We start from the raw sequence: 19,665 nt of genomic DNA on the forward strand, positions 1-19,665 counted from the left end.
GGTGTGAATCCGGCTCTACTGCTTACGAAAGGAGCCTCTGTTCCCCATCTGGGAGAGAGTAGGCCCTCCAGGATGGGCGAGGGTTAACCACGGAGGTGCACGGGTCCGGTGATACAGGACTGGACTCGGAGCCGCCGCTGGCGCGTCTGGCAGATCCGTGAGGACCTGGGGGATGCTCCCTCCCCAGGAGCCGCCCGCTTCCCGCCTGTGGGCCTCTCGCCGGGGGACAAGCTGCTGGCAGGATGTTCCCACGATGGAGCTGCCTTTGAACAGTAATCCCCTCTCCTCTCTAGGGCGAGAAAGGTCCACAAGGCCCAGCTGGCCGAGACGGTCTGCAGGGTCCCGTGGGGCTCCCCGGTCCCGCTGGCCCTGTGGGTCCCCCTGGTGAAGACGGAGACAAGGTAAGAATTTGGAGAAGCCCCCACCCCGTCTTGGAACCCTGCATGGCTCAGCTTGGCCGGCGTCTGCAGGTCGGAGCTGGACGGGGGTCCTTTTAAACCAAGGGACGCAGGCGCTATAGGCGCTCTGATGACAGAGGGACCCTGTACTGTGCATCCGGTGCTCTTGGCGTTAGCAGACAATTTTGGGACAGCTCCCGAATGGCGGTAACAAACGAGATCCCTGACATGCTCGAGGGGACTCAGACAGTGCTTTCTTCTCGTGTGGTTTTGATGTCATCAAAGACATTTGCTGTAGCAGCCGGAGCAAGGAGAAGTACTCTAAATCATTTCAGATTCCAAATCTGTGGAGCCGAGTTTAATGAGGTTTTACTCAGTATCTATTTTTAAATGTCTCCACTTGAATCATCAAGGCCCCCTTTCGCTAGGAATATGCTTTATAATCTGATGCAGTTACTGTAGCATTGTATTCTCCATTTAATGAAATCAGAGGAATTCGGCTCTCTGGTTTAGCTCCCCGTTTGTGAGAACTCTCCAGTGACATTTCCGGCTTTTATCACCTCTGCAGTGTTGACGCCTGGCCTCTCGGGGTGGGAGACAGCCCAGCACAGTGGAAGCACTGAGGGTTTTTAATAGTTCTGGAGGCATAGTGATTGAGTTGTCTTTATTACACTGTCCTGTCATCCTATTTGACAAAGTAAATATTTCCATTATGATTTTTTGCCACACTTACAAATCTACTACAATCCCGCAAAGCGTAAAATCAAGGTCTTATCTCTTCCAGCTCTCTTATTAAAGAGGAAATCAAATTAATATATGGAAATGTTTCATCTTAGGAAAGTTAGAGATCCCCCTGGAGAGGAAATGGTTCTTACTCTCTGAGAAAAATTAATTAACAGGGAGCAGAGAACGTGCAAGCAGTCACTGGACCATCTGACGGGTCTTTCCCGTTTCCCCGCAGGGAGAGATTGGGGAGCCGGGACAGAAGGGGAGCAAGGGAGACAAAGGCGAACAGGTAAGGGGTCCCCGCGGCAGCCACGGCTCAGGGCCATGTGCTCAGCTCGGGGCACTGTCCTCACTGGCATTAACCGCCCTTACAAGGGGACCAGGCTTCCCTGGTAACTCAGTGGTGAAGAATCTGCCTGCAATGCAGGGCATGCAGCAGGAGCCACAGGTTCAGTCCCTGGGTCGGGAAGACCCCCTGGAGAAGGGAACAGGTTCCCACTCCAGTCTTCTTCCCTGGAGAATCCCATGGACGGAGGAGCCTGGTGGGCTACAGTCCATGCGGTCGCAAAGAGTCAGGCACGACTGAGCAACTCATCACCAACGAGATACGAACATTCACACCTGTAACCAATGGGAACCCGGTCATGGGCTTACCCCCCGTTGAAATCTTGTGTGCATGCCTGTGTGCACGTGTGTGTGCATGCACAGGTATGTATTAGACGTGTGTATGTGTTTGTAACACACGTCTGTAAGTGAATCCCTTATTACCAGATGAACAGGAAGCCCTCACAGAATTTGTGAAGTAAAGCAGATGGAGTGTGTTTGTCCTTGAGGTGTTTGGTCCCATGGACATAGTCACCGCCCCTCAGCACCAAGGGCCGCAGGATATTCTAGCAGCGGCAGCACCCTGACCAAATGCCTCTTAATTTTCCCTAAAAAAAAATTCTGCTGAGAAATACTAGTGCGTTCTTGCGCAAGCCGTGTCACGTGACTGCGGCTCCTCCCGGGGCCGTGGAAGGAGGCCTGCGCTGCGGGCTTCTTCGCCGGCGTGTGTGTTCCCAGGCGGGTAGGGACCGCATCCCTGCTGGCCTGGGCGTGTCAGGCTCCCCGCACAGCGCGGCCTCTCCCCCGTGCTCCCTGGGCCAACAGTGGAACGTGCTTGGGGGCGGCGTGGGGCGCCAGGCGTGGCCTTCAGAGTCAGGCCCTCGCTCAGCCCTGCAGGAGCCCCGACTCGTTTCTGAGCGGGGTCTCCGCGGCCCGAGTCGTGGGCGTGTGACGGGGCTGAGGCGGTGCACAGGGGCCCCTGGCACTGTCAGCACGGCCGCCCCGCCGCCCCCGACCGCACACGCTCAGGGCTGGACCCAGGGCCTCTCGCCTTCCAGAGCTGCAGCCTGGCCGGGGCGGGCCCCGCGTGGGCAGGGCCCGGATGAGCTGGGCCGCTGGCCCCCGCGCCCAGCAGCCTCAGCGGCGAGTCAGGAAGCCACCACCTCTGTCTCTTCCCACAGGGTCCCCCAGGGCCTACAGGACCCCAAGGCCCCATTGGACAGCCAGGCCCCTCCGTGAGTATCCGCGGCTAACTGCCCTCGGAGACGCCGACCCCTCGAGCTGCCGTGGTCCAGTTCTGGTCCTCAGCATGCCCATCTGTCTCCCCGCAGGGAGCCGACGGCGAGCCGGGACCTCGGGGCCAGCAGGGCCTCTTTGGGCAGAAAGGCGACGAAGGTCCGAGAGGTTTCCCTGGGCCTCCGGGCCCCGTGGGGCTGCAGGTAAGAGCGGAGTTGGCACAATGATTGGGCTGATTTCCCCGCATGTTTGCTGTGCCCCGCCCCGCCCTCACACCTCCTCCCCTGCCCTCCCGTCCTGCTCCCTCCCTTCTTGACGTGCATACACCATCCATACTGTGTGAAAACAGGTAGCTAATGAGAACCTACTGTGTAGCTCAGGGAACCCTGCTCTAAGCTGTCTATGACCTAACTGGGAAGTAAGTCAAAAAAAGAGGGGATATGTGTATGCACAGAGCTGATTCAGATTGCTGTACTGTCGAATCTAATGTGACGTTGCAAAGCAACTGCAGGCCAATAAAAATTTTTAAAAATGGGGTTACTGAGGAGAGCTTCATGGGCTCCTCCACACACCTGAAGAGCTGTGAATTTGCAGAAATCCAGACACACCCACGCTCGCTTCTCTCATCCTGTGACGTTTGTTTTCCTGCTCATTGTAGAAATGTTGGAAAATACTGATAGATATTCGAAAAGGGAACCAGAATGGCTCCTGAGTGCATGGGAGTGCACACCAAGTGCCCGTGTGCAAACATACACACACACGCATGTGCATCGTTCTGTTTGGTTTCCACAAAATCTGAGTCATGCTGCATGTATAGAACATTCGGACTAGGCTGTCCCGCTTCCTGTTGTGTTACAAGTCACGTCAAATGCCATTAAATATTCTTTGAACATGTCACCTTTTATTTATTTTCGAAAACATGACTCTTAGTCACTGCCTGTGTCCCAGCATATGGAGGTGACATAATTGATTCCGGCAGCTCCCTGCTGGTGGCTCATTAGGCTTTATTGTTTTATGGGACACTTGCAATAAGCACCTTGTCCATAAATCCTTGCCCACTTCTCGGATTCTCTCCTCGGGCTAGTTCTGAGACGGGATCTCGGAGCCGTCCCCATGCGTAGCTGAAATGCACATCCCCGAGGCTTTTGGGGGCACTCAGCTGGGAGGCAGCGGAGGTTGGGGGGGGCGCTGGAGCCATGCCCACCGGCTGAGTGTCTGATGGCCTCCTGTTCTCAGGGTCTGCCAGGACCTCCCGGAGAGAAGGGTGAGACGGGCGACGTGGGTCAGATGGTGAGTGGGGCTGCTCGTGGGGCGTGGGCCGCGGTGGAGCTGGTGTTTGGGGGGAGGCCTGCCTTTCTTCTGGGCTCAACGGCTCCCCTCCTCCAGGGCCCACCAGGTCCCCCCGGCCCCCGAGGACCCTCCGGAGCTCCAGGTGCGGACGGGCCGCAAGGACCCCCCGGCGGAATAGGCAACCCCGGAGCCGTGGGAGAGAAGGTGACGCACGCCCCGTGACTGTCCTGGCGCGTGTGTGCGTGTGTGTGCATGTGTGTGCGTGTGCATGTGGAGACACGCAGGTGCACTGCTGGGCTGTTCCTGCCACATGCATCTCAAACCTGGAGGACCATGCGGTGGACCTGGGAGCCCCGCCCTCCGCCCACCGCAGCCTGTGCGGGATTTCCCACAACGCGACCCCCGGCAAAGGCCACCACCCCCGCTCCGAGATTCGGCTCCGACAGCTGTGGCTGTCTGTCCTTGACGTGTGTAGTTGCTCCTGTCTCAGCTCCCGTTTCCCTCAAGTCCTGTCGCCTCACAACCCCGGGTCCTCGTCATCTGATCCGGCTCGTGCCAGATGCCTGAGCACAGTGGGTGTATGTGTGTGCACACGTGTGTACATGCCTTACATGCGTGCGTGTAGTGGGCCCTGGAGATGACACTTGAGCCCATTGAGTGTGTGTGCGTGCACATGTGTGTACATGCCTTACACGCATGTGGGTGGTGGGCAAGACGGTGCCAGAGTCTGCCTCCTCCTGGGCCCAGGAGTTCACACTATTTTAAGGCACCAATCCCAGCTTCTTGGGGTAAAAGGAAGGAGATGGACGCGTGCCCGTCCGTTTGCATTCCCTGCACACCTTCCAGAACTTTCTGCTGACGTCTGGCCATTCAGTTGAAACCAGTGTCCCATTGCTGCTCCCTTTTTATGATAGGAGAGTCACAGAGGAGCATGCCTTCTGAGCCCACCCATGACGGCGGGCAGCCTCTGGGGGGGCCGCGTCTTCCCCCTCCCCGCCGCAGGCCACGTCCCCCTCCTGCCCGCGACACCCCTCCCCCCGCGACACCCTGCCTCCGCCCGGCTCTGTCCCTCCAGCCGGCAGACCCAGGGCGCCGTGCTGTTCTCCATCCGCCTCCGCCTGCTGAGCCCCCTCCCCTGGCCTCTCCCGACCGTCCTCCGGAACTCCGGGAGCGTGCCTTCCTGGGGAGAGCCACCTCTGACACCCCACGTTCTCTCCACGCCCCGCCCACGTGTGTCACTGCCAGCACTGTGTCCCGGACTCCTCACCTGTGTCTCCTCCAGTGCTGGGAGCTCCCGAGAGGACGGTGACCGCTGTCCCACCCCCGCCCCCGCCCAGTGTCGGGGACGATTGATGAACGCCTGGTGCTGGGACCTCTGCCCTCACTGCTGTTTGCGTTTCCTCCTTAGGGTGAACCTGGCGAAGCGGGAGAGCCTGGCCTTCCCGGTGAAGGGGGCCCCCCGGTGAGTGAGTGGGCTCTGGGGAGGGGTGGGGTGTGGTGTGAACAAGTGCCGGGTGGGAGGGTCCCACTCTACCTCAGTTTTCCCGTCCATGAAATGGGAGTTGTGTCTGCTCTTGTGCCTCCTTCACAGGACTGCTGGAAAAAAGAGGGAGTGTGGTGGGGAGTGAGTGTATGTGTGTGTGTGACTGTGCATGTGTATGTGTGTGTGAGCATGCATGTATGTGTGCGTGAGCATGCATGTGTCTCTGAGTGTGCATGTATGTGTGACTGTGCATGTGTGTGAGTGTACGTGTGTGTGCGTGTATGTGTGTGTGAGTGCACATGTGTGTGAGCATTCATGTGTATGTGTGTGAGTGTGCATGTGTGTGTGTCAGCATGCATGTGTGTCTGCATGTGTGTGTGAGTGTGCATATGTGCGTGCGTGTGTGTTAGTGTGCATGTATGTGCATGTGTGACTGCATGTATGTGTGTGTGACCGTGCATGTACGTGTATGTGAGTATGTGTGTGAGCATGTATGCATGTCAGTGTGCGTGTGTGTGTGAGTGTGCATGTGTGAGCATGCATGTACATGTGTGAGTGTGCATGTGTGTGAGCGTGCATGTACGTGTGTGTGAGTGCATGTATGTGTGAGTGTTCATATATGTGTGTGCATATGTGTGTGTGAGTGTGTATGTGTGTGAGTGTGTATGCATGTGTCTGTGCATATGTGTGTGAGTGTGCATGTGTGTGAGCGTGTACATATGTGTGTATGCACGTGTGTGAGTGTTCATGCACGTGTGTAAGCGTGCATGTACATGTGTGTGAGTGTGCGTGTATGTGTGTGTGCGTGTGTGTGCATGTGTGTGAGTGTGCATGTGTGTGTATGTGTGTGCGTGCATGTGTGCATGTGAGTGTTCATGTACGTGTGTGTGCATGTGTGTGTGAGAGTGTGCATGTGTGTGTGTGCGTGTACATGTGTGTGTGTGCATGTGTGTGTGAGCGTTCATGTACCTGTGTGTGCATGTACGTGTGTGACTGTGTGTGTGAGTGTGCGTGTATGTGTGTGTGCGTGTATGTGTGTGTGTGAGCATGCATGTATGTGTGTGTGTGAGACTGTGCATGTATATGTGTGTGTGAGCATGCATGTACGTGTGTGTGTGACTGTGAGTGTGTGTGTGTGTGTGTGTGCGCGTTGATGTTAGTGATGAACACCCAGGACAGTCGGGTGTGAGCTGCCCCTCTCTCCATGGTGTTCCGGGCTCTGTCACAGGCTTCCACAAGCGTGGGCCCAGTGTTGCCACCTGTGCACCCAGAGCTGGGACATTCTGGCCTTTGCGGGTCAGATGTGTGGCCTCTCAAGGCCCGCTGGGGGCAGCTCTCTGGCCCAGGGAGCGGCTGGTGGACAGAGGTGTGCTGGGCTCCCTACACCCGGTGCGGGGGGCGGCCTGGGTCGCTGCAGCCCCTGGGAGTCCACAACGCCTGATGTCTCGTCAGGAGGCAGCCCTGCCCTCGTCACCTAGAAGCTGAGCCTCGGCCTCAGAAGCCCCAGGACGCCAGTGGGGCCCCAAGACCCCTTGCGGTGCCCGCGGGGCCAGACTCATGGGGACTTGCCAGGGGCAGGGGCTCTGGAGGCAGCTGACCCCCCAGGGGCAGGGGCCTGGGGCCTGGGGCCTGGCGCCTGGCCTCGATCAGGGCTCCGCGTGGTACCAGCGCTGGGCGGGCTGCAGGCCAGCTCTGGAAACCCGCTCCCCACCTCTCCCCACAGGGCCCCAAAGGCGAAAGGGGGGAGAAGGGCGAGTCAGGCCCCTCCGGTGCCGCTGGACCCCCCGGGCCCAAGGGCCCTCCCGGAGACGACGGTCCCAAAGGCAGCCCCGTGAGTACCGGGGGACACTGGGGCTCTCAGCAGGGTCCTTCTCACTCCCGGGCCTGGGGGGTGCAGAAGCTGCCTGACCCCTGTGGGTCTGGGGTGACCCCCTGGGTCCTGAACTAGAACAGAGGAGGGAGGAGGAGAGAAGGGCTGGGAGGGGGCATACCTCGGAGGCCGTGGGCCGGGCCGCCTTCTGCACGGAACGGGCTCTGTGCCCCACCCTGCCCCGCCGCGGTCTGCCTCACACTGCCTCAGGAGGGTCTGCAGAGTAGCGAGTCCTGGAGTTCAGGGTCCAGGATCAGGGTCACCGCGGCCCCAGGAGCAGACGTGTGGGCCGGAGGCTGCCCTCTGAGGCCTCCGGAAGGCGAGCGGCGGCCCCACGTGGCCCACCGCACACGGAATGATGCTCTGGGGGGAGCCACCTGCTCTGGGGGGCCCTGAGGTGCCAGGCTGGCGGGAGGCATGGGCTGGCCGTGTGGATGCAGCCCCGTGAGGCCTGCGCACTCTGGGAAGGTGACCGACGCTTCTCTACTCTGTTTCAGGGCCCCGTCGGTTTTCCCGGAGATCCCGGTCCCCCTGGAGAACCCGGCCCTGCGGTAGGTGCTCGAGGGTGCAGAGCTGGGGGTCCCCACAGCCCGTGACCCGCCTCCAGGCCCGTCTTTCCCTTCTGGTTGCTTTCTGTTCTGCCTCTGCTCAGGGCCCGGTGCTCACCCCTGCTCTGAGGAGTGCGCGGGGAAAGGCGTTGCCCCTCCGAGCTCCCTGGGCGGGCACCCCGGGTGGAGCTGGGCTTTTCGGTTGGGACTGGGGGCCAGTGGGTGCTGGTTCGGGTGTGTCAAGGGCGCAGAAGGAACCTGCTTCTGGTCCCACAGGGTCAAGATGGTCCCCCTGGCGACAAAGGAGACGACGGTGAACCCGGGCAAACGGTGAGTCCACCCAGGACCTCTGGGGCCCCTGATGCAGCTTCTCGGGGAGGTGTCAGGCTTTGCAACTTGCTCTGTTCATTTCACCCAGTCGCTTTAAAGTAGTGACCCAGCCACCACGGGGGCCATGAGCTCCCTGGGAGGACCCTTGGAGCTGAGGACCCTCCTCCCAGAAGGGGAAGTGTACCCCCAGGCCCGACGGTGGCTCTGCACACGAAGCCCGGTGTCTGCGACTACCCCGCCCCCCCACCAGAAGTCCACCCTGCATCGTCAGGACCCCTGTTTCTGCCGGGTGGGTTCAGACATGCTCCTCAAAAGGCTCTTCCCACGAGAGCCTCTGGAGCTGAGCTCACACTGGCCGTGCCTCTCATCTCATGCCAGGTTTCTGAAATGTTGCTTCGAGCCTGCTTAGGGACACCGACTTAGGGCCCCAGAGAGATGTCTGCCCTTCTACCACTTCCTGGCCGGTGACCCAGGGTCCACCTCTGCAGAAGGGGTGCTGGCCGGCTTGCTGGGAACCTTCCCCAGATGTAGCAGAGCCGCAGGTGGGGTGGGCCCCCACACTACTGCAGCCTGAGAGCAGGGCAGGGCAGTCTGGGACCACCCCCACTCAGGGCTGATTCTGCAGAAGATGAGATGGGCAGTTTCGGGGCTGGCCGAGGCTGACTGAAAGCTCTGTGTGTTCCTAGCCTTGGACCCACCCAGCCCCGCCGGGTCTTAGCTAACATCCTTGGTTCCTAAACGCTCTGTTCTCTCCCACCCCAGGGATCACCAGGCCCCACGGGTGAGCCAGGCCCATCTGGGCCTCCAGGAAAAAGGGTACGTGACGCTGCTGGGCGCCCCTGCACGAAGACTGCCCCTCCCCCGCCCTGCACGGACCCTGGGGCCCTGGGCAGCCCCAGGGAGGAGGAATGGGCTTCTCTTTGAAGCTCACTCCCCGCTCAGCTTGCTACCACAGCATCCGATCTCAGAGCCACCAGGTCGATGCGTTGCTCCTTTCAGGATGAGCTGACTGCGGACACCTTCAGTGACGGCTGTCATGGGAGAAAAAACTCCCCCACGAAGCTGAAAAAGCCCCTTTCCCCTGGGTCAGACCTTTAGAAAAGTCAGAGCAAGCAAACTGAATCATCCAGCAAATGGAACCATCCGTTGCTGGCCTGCGGTGACCGTGGCCGCTCTGAGTTTGCAGGAAGGGAGGCCACCGGAGTGCCCGCCCCTTGCCCAGCCCAGCCCGCTGGCCTTTTCTGGAACTGGAGGCCCTGGGCCTTGTTCTGAAGGCCTGGGAGCAGCCCCACAGCCCTGCCAGGCCTGTGCCCCCAACGTGCTCAGCTGCCCTTTTGGCTTCTGGGAGCCCACTCGTCACGCATTGCCCTCTTACACCTTCCAGGGTCCGCCCGGCCCCGCAGGTCCCGAAGGCAGGCAGGGGGAGAAAGGAGCCAAGGTAGGTGCTTCTCAGCCCGGCTGCGGCCGTGACTGTGACCGTGGCGTGAGCGTGCATGGACCTTCCAGGGTGGGCCGAGGGCATGGTGGCCGCTTGGGGTGCGGCGGGAGAGGGACTAGACGCTGAACATGCGGAGGGGGGCCGGCTCTCTGCAGACTTGGGCGGAGAGCCCGTCCTCTGCAGGGGCAGCTGGGCTGTGCCTCCAGCCTGGGGGTCCCTGGCCGGGCACTGCAGGTCATGTGCCCCGCCAGCCTGGGGGAGGGGAGGCCCATGCCGGGCGCCTTCGGGCCTGGCGTTGACCTGGCCGGGCCTGGCTGCCTCACCTGCAAAGCAGAGACGGTGACAGCACCCACCGCAGAGCAGAGGAGAGGGTGGGGTGCCCTGCGGTGAGGTTAGGGTGCAGCCCAGCACCCAGAGCCCTTGTGGCCGCTCTGCCCAGGAGCTCTGGGTGGGGTCTGGGTGCCTCCTCCTGGAGTGGAGGTGCCCCGGCGTCGACTGAGATGGTGGAGCTCACCCAGCCCCCGTCTGCTCAGGACATGCAGCGTGTCCACCCTAAGCTCCGAGCTGGCTGTAACCGCCGTGGTGGCCGTGATGGCTGGGCGGCTGGAGCCTGGATGACTGAGGTCTTCAGTGGGTAGAGGATGGGGCTGGGCAGCCTCTACAGGGAGGAAAGTTGGGGGCAGCCCCTGGGTGTCGGGGGCACGCAGGGTTCTCGCCAAGGCTCCTCGCGGTTTCTGAGCAGTGGTTCTGGGCGGGGGTGACCATAGCCTCAAGCGTCGGGGCCCCACTCTGCCCTCTCTGCAGGGAGAAGCCGGCTTGGAAGGCCCTCCTGGGAAGACTGGCCCCATCGGCCCCCAGGGGGCGCCCGGGAAGCCTGGGCCCGATGGCCTGCGAGGGATCCCCGGCCCAGTGGTGAGTGGCCCCGGGGGGGTTGGGCCTGGGGCGGGGCGGCTGCTGAGGGAGGGGCGTGGGGATGGCCAGGGTGGGGCTCATGTGCAGGGTCGACTGTGTTTCAGGGTGAACAAGGTCTCCCTGGAGCCCCGGGCCCCGATGGCCCCCCAGGACCCATGGTGAGTCAGGACGTTCCCCAGGGGCCCCCAGAGGAGGTGGCAGAGGGCGGGGTTGGGGACAAGAACTCTGAGCCCCCCGCCTCCCCCACAGGGCCCCCCAGGACTCCCCGGCCTCAAAGGAGACTCTGGACCCAAAGGGGAAAAGGTGAGTGGGCTGTAGGCGCCTGCGTGGTTGAAGCGCGGGCCCTTTGAGACCCTGTGCCTCCAACCTGACAAGGTCTGGCTCTTCCCCCCATGCATCACCTGCTCGGGGTGGGGACATGAAGGAAACAGCTCCGTGTGGCTTGGAGACCCGGCCGTTGCCTGCTGTCGAGGCCAGCCCCGGGCACATTTCCCCTGCAGGAGCTTCGGGCCGGATGCGAGGCGTTGCCACCACAAATGCCCCTTTCATTCCCACAGGGTCACCCAGGCTTGATCGGGCTCATCGGACCTCCGGGCGAACAGGGAGAAAAGGGTGACCGCGGTCTCCCTGGCCCCCAGGGCTCCTCGGGCCCTAAGGGAGAACAGGTGCGTGGAACAGGCTCTGTGTCCAAAGACCCGAGGCTCGTTAGAGCCGGAAGGACGTCCCCTGTCCATGGGGTCAGGGCAGGAGCAGCCGAAGGGCCGGGCTCACCCAGGCGCACAGGGGACGGGGCGGAACTGGAGCCCAGCCCAGGCCCTGAGCAGCCCTCACGGTCCTGCTGGCCTCCGCAGTGAAGGTCATCGCCCCCCGCCACACTCGGAAAGACCCTCTGTCCCAGCTGAACATCCTGGGGTCATTGACGACGCTCAGCTGCATCCTGGCTCCCCCTTGACCCCGTATATGCGCACCTGACCCTGGACTTCCCTGGGAACCAGCCCCCGGGAAACCACAGCCAGGAAAACAGCCTGCGAGGCTGCCCGCCTGCACCTAGGAGTTCTGGCAGTGGATTCCTTGGCCGGGGAGCTGGGGGAGGGGGTGGTGTGCGTGGGGTTGTGGGGGGGCCTGGCAGGCCTGCCTTTCCGTCCCCACAGCAAGGCCCCAGGGCCTCATTGCAGCCTGTGAACCCCCGCTGCCCTAGCCAGGTGTACCTTACACACATGCGTGCAGCGGGCCCTGGAGAGGATGCCTGAGCACATTGGGTGTATGTGCATGCACACATGTGTACATGCCTTACATGCATGTGTGCAGCAGGCTCTGGAGATGACGCCTGAGCACACTGGGTGTATGTGCATGCACACATGTGTACATGCCTTACATGCGTGCGCGCGGCAGACTCTGGAGATGACGCCTGAGCACACTGGGTGTATGTGCGTGCACACATGTGTACATGCCTTACATGCATGCGTGTGGCAGGCTCTGGAGATGATACCTGAGCACATTGGGTGTATGTGCATGCACACATGTGTACATGCCTTACATGCATGTGTGCGGCACGCCCTGGAGATGACTCCTGAGCACATTGGGTGTATGTGCTTGCACACATGTGTACCTGCCTTGCATGCGTGCATGCGGCAGGCTCTGGAGATGATGCCTGAGCACATTGGGTGTGTGTGCATGCACACATGTGTACATGCCTTACATGCATGTGTGTGACACACCCTGGAGATGACGCCTGAGCACACTGGGTATATGTGCGTGCACATATGTGTACATGCCTTACATAAATGCGTGTGGCAGGCTCTGGAGATGATACCTGAGCACACTGGGTGTATGTGCGTGCACACATGTGTACATGCCTTACATGCATGCGTGTGGCAGGCTCTGGAGATGATACCTGAGCACACTGGGTGTATGTGCATGCACACATGTGTACATGCCTTGCATGCATGCGTGCGGCACGCCCTGGAGATGACGCCTGAGCACATTGGGTGTATGTGCTTGCACACATGTGTACATGCCTTGCATGCGTGCATGCGGTAGGCTCTGGAGATGATGCCTGAGCACATTGGGTGTATGTGCATGCACACGTGTGTACATGCCTTACATGTGTGCATGTGGCACACCCTGGAGATGATGCCTGAGCACACTGGGTGTATGTGTGTGCACATGTGGCACTTAGACCAGGAGAGAGGGTCAGTCAGAGGATGCAAGCTCCACTGTGGGGAAGCCCCTGGGAGGCTGGATGGACAGACAGAAGAGACAGGGCCCCAGGACGCTCTCTGCCCACTGCCCAGGGCTCATGCTTGGGGTGGACCCCCAGCGGGAGCAGAAAGCAGGCAGCCAGACAGGACCTGGTGGGGATGGTTCACACGAGGACATTAGAGGGAGGTTCACGCTCAGGCTCCCCGGGGGTCCTTCCAGGCCAGCCGGGCAGCGGCCCCGGGGTGCCCGGCCTCCCAGCAGGTGATCAGGCCCCACCAGGCCCTGCAGGGAGTGAGGGTTCTGCTCACACGTGTCCGAGGTGTGGGAGGAGGCCAGTGAGAGCCAGGGGACAAGGCTGCAGGACAGGCTCCCTCCCTATCCGGGCGATGACGACCGCATTTCTGCTCCTTTCAGGGTATCACCGGTCCTTCCGGCCCGATTGGCCCCCCGGGTCCCCCTGGCCTGCCGGTGCGTATCTGGAGGGGTGGGTGGTTCCCTGGGTTGTTCTGGGGGAGCGGGGTGGGAGTGGTCATGGGGAAGCTGTGGGGCCCCAGAGTGGGGTCTGCGGGCCCCCTGGGTTGTTCTGCTCATTATCCCTGATCCGAGTTCTGAGCGATGGAGATCAGGAAGTGGGTCACTGGGCCCTGATTTCAGGTGCGGGAGCTGGGGGCGAGCCTCTATCTCCAGGCATTTTAGGGCATGTGGACAGTCCTCTGTAGGCGTTTTGGGGACAGTGAGGACAGCGGCCGGTCCCTCCTGGCCCCTCACTGTCTGCACGCGCAGGGCCAGCCTGGCCCGGACATGAGGAGCTGGGGTCCCGGCTTCCAGGCACCAGCCTGGGGCCTCCCCCTGCAGCTGGGAGACCCAGGACACGTCCCTGAGCCTTGAGTTGCTTCTCACCCAAAACCAGTTGACCTCTGAGCTCCACCCGGGCCTGGGTCCACGTGGCCCAAGGTGGCCCCAGCTTCTCTGCCACTGGCCCCGTGGCAGGCTGTCGGGAGGGGCCGGGGGCTCCACGTCAGGGCCTCCGAGGCCAGCACGCCCCTGTTGCTTCTCACTTGGGCTGCCTGAGCTGCGATTTCCCTGCCGCGGAGGATGGGGGGCTGGGCTGGGGCCCACAGGACCCCCGGCCTCCATGTGAGTGAGCACTCCCCCACCTGCCTCCCTGTGAAGCAGATACAAGCTCAGACTCCTGGAAGGGCCAAAGGCGGAGGAGGAAGGCTGAAGGGAGGCGGGGCTGCGGGGGTGTGGGTCACAGCCGGGGGCCTGGGGGGAAGGGGCCAACCCCGCTGATGCCCTGCCCCTCTCCACAGGGCCCCCCTGGTCCAAAAGGTGCTAAGGGTTCCTCGGTAAGTGGTATCGCCCTGACCAGCCCCCGGGCCCGGGGTTGGAGGGGGTGCAGGCTGTGGGCTGAGAACCTCCCGGGGTCCCCCATCCCCCTTGCCTCTCGGGGCTGGTGGTTGACGCCCCTCCTGTGGGGCCGGGCTGCCCTGAGCCCGCCTCCGGCCTGAGTCACCACAGACCACGGCTCCCTGCGCACAACGAAGGGCTCTGTCCCCCAGGCTCCCCCTCGGGCTGTCCGGTTCTCACATCTGGGGCTGGGGGCGCCCAGCACGTTTGACAGGCCCCTCTGCCCTCTCCACGTGTTCCCGGGGATCGTTCTGGATCTCCAGGTGGACAGGTCCCGTCAGGCTTCCGTGACCATGGCTGATTCTGGTTTCTTTCTCCCCAGGGTCCAACTGGCCCGAAGGGTGAGGCAGGCCAGCCAGGACCCCCTGGTCCACCGGTGAGTAACCCTTGAGGACTCGGGAGTTTGGGGATTCCCCTAATGCCAGGGGAATCGTGGAAAGCATGTTTGTGTGATTCGATCCCAAAACATTCTGAACCGCGTGTGTGACGTGTGGTGGGGCGGGGCCTGTCCCCGGACACAGGCCAGCCCAGGGCACCTCGCCCTCCGAAGTCTGGCTGGGGAGAGATGAAGGGTGAGCACACGTGTGTGTGTGTGTGCGCGCGCACACCTGCATACCTCTGTGTGAACAGGTATGTATGCACACATATGCATGTGTGTGTGTGCATGCATGCGTGTGTTGGGCGGGGGCCGGGCAGCACTAGGCAAGGCCCCGTGGGATCGTGTGGAATGTTCCAGTGACACAGAAAAGGGAAGAAGACTGCTGAGATGGACAGGCGCCTGCAGCCCAGCCTGCAGCAGCGGCCCTGGCAGTGGGCCCTGCCCTGCCCTGCCCCACCCACCGCTGCCCTCTTCCACACCCAGGGCCCCCCGGGCGAGGTCATCCAGCCCCTGCCGATCCAGGCCTCCAGGACCCGGCGGAACATCGATGCCAGCCAGCTGATGGACGATGCGGAGGGCGAGCAGTACATGGACTACGCGGACGGCATGGAGGAGATCTTCGGCTCGCTCAACTCCCTGAAGCTGGAGATCGAGCAGATGAAACGGCCGCTGGGCACGCCGCAGAACCCCGCACGCACCTGCAAGGACCTCCAGCTCTGCCACCCTGACTTCCCTGACGGTAGGGCGGCCGCAGGCCTGGGGACGCACGGAGGGGATGGTGGCAGGGACCCAGGCCTGGGTGGGCACGCACCTCGTTCAGGTCCCCTCCATGAGGGGACGGGGGTGCAGGGGCCTCTCCCCTGTCACCTTTCGAGGCATCGCAGGAGAAGGGGAAGCCGCCCTGGGAGCCCAGGAAAGAGGTCGAGGCGTGGGGTCACATGGAGCGGAGTCTAGTCTAAGCTCAGTCATTGTCGGGCAGTCATCTGCTCTGACCAGAGCCGATGCTCCACATCTGTAAATGGGGGTAAAACACGTCCCCATCAGGACGTGCGTGCACGGCCATGATGCCGGCCACGGCTGCCGTCCGTGTCAGTGAGAGTCCTTGGGCTGGTGTTTGCTGTTGCACCTGGGGAAGCACTGCTTAGACGCCAGGACACAATAAAAATGCAAACCAGTCCCGTTCTGTTGACTCTGATCCCACGTGCGTGAACCTCTAGGAGTGTTCCCAGAGCACCGCTGGGCTCCCAGGCCTGGGTCCCCAGAGCCATGCCCCGTGGCCCTCACGCTTCAGCTCTGCTCCTGGGGACCAGTCTGGCCCCGTGGCCCCGTGGGCCCAGCAGGGACAGTGGGAGGCCACTGGGAAGCCCCAAGGGGGCCGTGCTGCTGCCCAAGGCCAGGGCGTGCGCGGTGACTGCTAGATGATGGGTGGCAGCTGCTTCTGTACCGTCCGGGGGGCAGCTCTCACAGTCCGCCTCCCCGACCCTGACCCTGACCCCAACCTGAATCCTAGCCCTGACCCTAAGCAGACTCTGACCCTGACCCCGACCCTGACCTCAACCCCGACCCTAACCCTGACCCTGACCCAGACCCTGACCCTGAGTCAGACCCCGACCCTGATCCGGACCCTAATCCTGACCCTGACCCTAACCCTGACTCCGACCAAGACCCCGGCCCTGACCCTGACCCTGACCCCAACCCCGACCCTAATCCTGACCCTGACCTCCACCTTGACACTGACCCTGACCCGAACCCTAATCCTGACCCCAACCCTAACCCTGACCCCGACCCAGACCCTGACCCCAACCCCAACCCTGACCCCAGCCCAGAACCTAACCCTGACCTCCACCCTGACCCCGACCCAGACCCTAACCCTGACCCTGACCTCCACCTTGACACTGACCCCAACCTGGACCCTAACCCTGACCCTGACCTCCACCTTGACACTGACCTCGACCCAGACTCTAATCCTGACTCTGACCTCCACTCTGACCCTTGACCCTGACCCAGACCCTGACCCCAACCTGGACCCTGACCCCGACCTGGACCCTAACCCTGACCCTGACCTCTGCCTTGACACTGACCCTGACCTCCACCCTAACCCTGACCCTGACCTCTGCCTTGACACCGACCCTGACCCCGACCCGGACCCTAACCCTGACCCTGACCTCAACCCTGACCCAGACCCTGACCCCGACCCCGACCCGGACCCTAACCCTGGCCCTTACCTCCACCCTGACCCTGACCCCGACCCCGACCCTGTGATGCAGGTGAATACTGGGTGGATCCGAACCAAGGCTGCTCCCGGGACTCCTTCAAGGTCTACTGCAACTTCACGGCTGGGGGGTCAACGTGCGTCTTCCCTGACAAGAAGTCCGAGGGGGTGAGTGCCGCCCCCGTCACCTCCTCTCCCAGTGGGCTGGGCTGCGGCTCCCGCTGTGTCACATGCATGCAGTTTCAGGAGTGAAAACCAGAAGCTGAAACCAGGAAATGAAAACCAGTTCCAAAATTAAGCTTTCTCCTCCAGAAATAGACTTAAGTTTTCTTTGAGGAGAAACTTCTAGCAATGAGACGGGCTTGGTGCAGTCTCGTTTGTGGAAGGTTGAGAAGTGCCTGGCTCATGGGCATCTTCCCCCAACTACCCCCAAAGCTAGGATTTCCACCACTGGTTGGTCAGATCCTCCCCAAAATGACCCTGTAGTCCTGACCTCAGACCAGCCTGAAGCCCATGAAAGGACTTTTAGGGCCAAGTGACCCAGATACATCTCGTAGAAGGTGGCGTTTGCTGAAATTCTTAGTGGCAGCTTCAAGGGTGTTTGCTCCTGAGCACAGTACATTCCTTTATAGTCTGTTTAGTGAGGTCCTGATCCATGGAGATTTTCTAAGGTGTCAATCGGAGTCACCTGTGGTCTTTTAGAGGCCTCGCCTCTGTGGTGGTGTCTCTGTGTGTGTGGACAGGTGTAAACCAGGGTATGTGGATAGTGAGTGATGGTGTGTGGATGGTGTGTGGGTGGCAGGTGGATGGTAGCAGGTGGCATCCGGGTGACGTGTGGGTGGCGTGTGGATGGTGTGTGGTAATGTGTTGGTGGCATGTGGATGGCGTGAGGGTGACCTGTGGGTGATGTGTGAATGCCATGCAGGTGGCGTGTGGGTGGCGTGTGGGTGGTGTGTTGATGGCGTGCGGGTGACATGCAGGTGGCATGTGGGTGATGTGTGAATAGCATGCGGGTGATGTGTGGGTGGTGTGTGGATGGCGTGCGGGTGATGTGTGGGTGATGTGTGAATGGCATGCAGATGTGTGGATGGCATGTGGGTGATGTGTGGATGGCGTGTGGGTGATGTGTGGATGGCATGTGGGTGACGTGTGGGTGACGTGTGGATGGTATGTGGGTGACATGTGGATGGCATGTGGGTGATGTGTGGATGGCATGTTGGTGACATGTGGGTGACGTGTTGATGGCATATGGGTGACATGCAGGTGTCATGTGGGTGATGTGTGAATGGCATGCGGGTGACGTGGGTGACGTGAGGGTGATGTGTGGATGGCATGTGGGTGGTGTGTGGGTGATGTGTGGGTGATGTGTGAATGGCATGCGGATGACGTGTGGGTGGTGTGTGGGTGGCATGTGGGTGACATATGGGTATGTGTGAATGGCATGCAGATGATGCATGGATGGCGTGTGGGTGATGTGTGAATGGCATGCAGATGACGTGTAGATGGCGTGTGGATGGCGTGTGGGTGGCCTGTGGATGGCATGCAGGGACAGGTGTGTGTGGCTGGCACGTGTCACCTTCTCTCAAGCACGTGTTGGAAGCCGGGCACTCTTTAGCCCAGAACAGGTGAGGAAGGAGGGCGAGGTCTCTACCTGGGAAGACGGTGCAGTCTTGGGCCGCAGTGCCCTCTGCACCTCCTGGACAGACCCTCCTCCAGGATGTCCCGCCCTGACGGCTCCCCGTCCCTGCCGCAAGCCGAGGGCGGCGGGGTCCTGGAGCCACGCAGGTCCAGGGTCGCACCCGGCAGGAGTCGGGTACCCGTGTCCTCAACGCCCAGAGCCACTTCCCTTGAGGGAAGCCGCCGCGGTGCCAGTCCCTGCGGTTCACCGTCCCCGCGGGAGCGCCAGCACCCCCCGGGGCCGTGGGAGCAGGGCCTGCGCTGACCGGGACACTCAGGGACCCTGGCTTATGCTCACGCTCCCCCGACCTGGGATTTTAAATCCTGGGGAAACACACTCAAGCAGCAAGACCTCTGTGGGTCACGAGGAAACCCAGACCCTGGCCCTGCCTCTGACAGAGGTGCTGGTGGAAATTCAGATGGAAAAATGCCATTTCATGTCCTTGTGTTGCTGTCTGTCCTCTGCAGACGGCCTCACTGCCGGGGAGCCAGGGGAACCCCTAGGAGCCTTCCCTGGTGGTGGAGCCAGGCGGACGGTGGGCCTGGGGCGCTGAGTGAGCCCCGCGGCTCCTTGCTCTTCCTCTGCTCGTGTGCTGACCTCCACGGGCCCACGGGCTGGGAGCCTCGGGCAGGTGGAGACGTTGTGCCCAGTCGCCCGGGCTGCAGGGCCCCCTCGGCAGCAGGAGGGTGGGGTGGGGAGGAAAGGTCTGGGTGAGGCCCCCCGCCGCCTGCAGCCCCGCTCCTGCTCCGGGAGGACGCGGTCCTCACGCTAGCCTAGCACAGCAGTGAGAGTGGCAGGCTCGGAAGCGGGCGCAGAGTCCTGCAGGACGGGAGGTGGGCTGGGCGCGCTGGCCCTCCCCTGGGGCGACTGCTCGGGCTCCCCTGCGTGAGCCCAGTTCAGGAGAGGAGCCGGGGATGGGGCCCAGGACCCCCGGCACGGGCAGAGGACCCGAGGGACCTGCTGGGAACCGGCTGGACTCATGGGCGCTCTCCCCAAAGAGGATGCCCCACCGCACACTCGGCACACACACCACACATGCCACCAATGCACACATCACAGGCAGGAAACATGTGTACACCTCACCCCTGGCTGGACCCTGGGAGGGTCCCCTGCCCGCTGTGTTCCCAGGGAGAGGCCTTGGAGATGAAGCCATGCCCCTAGATCGGTCTCTGCAGTCGCAAAGCGCGAGGCTCTGTGTGCTGGACACGCGGAAGTGATCAGATGCAGAC

The 19,665-nt window shown here is 61.7% G+C and overlaps 1 protein-coding gene across 1 annotated transcript in view; it reads left to right on the forward strand.

Annotated features, from left to right (window-relative positions):
- The window catches only part of LOC122442539 (collagen alpha-1(V) chain), a 156,435-nt gene that overhangs the window by 124,740 nt on the left and 12,030 nt on the right, over positions 1-19,665 (forward strand). The window contains exons 70-90 of the mRNA XM_043470391.1: positions 294-401; positions 1,360-1,413; positions 2,630-2,683; positions 2,780-2,887; positions 3,921-3,974; positions 4,071-4,178; positions 5,383-5,436; positions 7,181-7,288; positions 7,825-7,878; positions 8,152-8,205; positions 8,968-9,021; positions 9,590-9,643; positions 10,448-10,555; positions 10,660-10,713; positions 10,805-10,858; positions 11,113-11,220; positions 13,172-13,225; positions 14,071-14,106; positions 14,490-14,543; positions 15,030-15,285; positions 16,814-16,926. Of these exons, the coding sequence (XP_043326326.1) occupies positions 294-401; positions 1,360-1,413; positions 2,630-2,683; positions 2,780-2,887; positions 3,921-3,974; positions 4,071-4,178; positions 5,383-5,436; positions 7,181-7,288; positions 7,825-7,878; positions 8,152-8,205; positions 8,968-9,021; positions 9,590-9,643; positions 10,448-10,555; positions 10,660-10,713; positions 10,805-10,858; positions 11,113-11,220; positions 13,172-13,225; positions 14,071-14,106; positions 14,490-14,543; positions 15,030-15,285; positions 16,814-16,926 (1,701 nt within the window). The remainder of the gene's footprint in view (positions 1-293; positions 402-1,359; positions 1,414-2,629; positions 2,684-2,779; positions 2,888-3,920; positions 3,975-4,070; positions 4,179-5,382; positions 5,437-7,180; positions 7,289-7,824; positions 7,879-8,151; positions 8,206-8,967; positions 9,022-9,589; positions 9,644-10,447; positions 10,556-10,659; positions 10,714-10,804; positions 10,859-11,112; positions 11,221-13,171; positions 13,226-14,070; positions 14,107-14,489; positions 14,544-15,029; positions 15,286-16,813; positions 16,927-19,665) is intronic.

The sequence above is a fragment of the Cervus canadensis genome, chromosome 5, assembly GCF_019320065.1.
Source record: "Cervus canadensis isolate Bull #8, Minnesota chromosome 5, ASM1932006v1, whole genome shotgun sequence".
In the NCBI taxonomy this organism is placed as follows: Eukaryota; Metazoa; Chordata; class Mammalia; order Artiodactyla; family Cervidae; genus Cervus; species Cervus canadensis.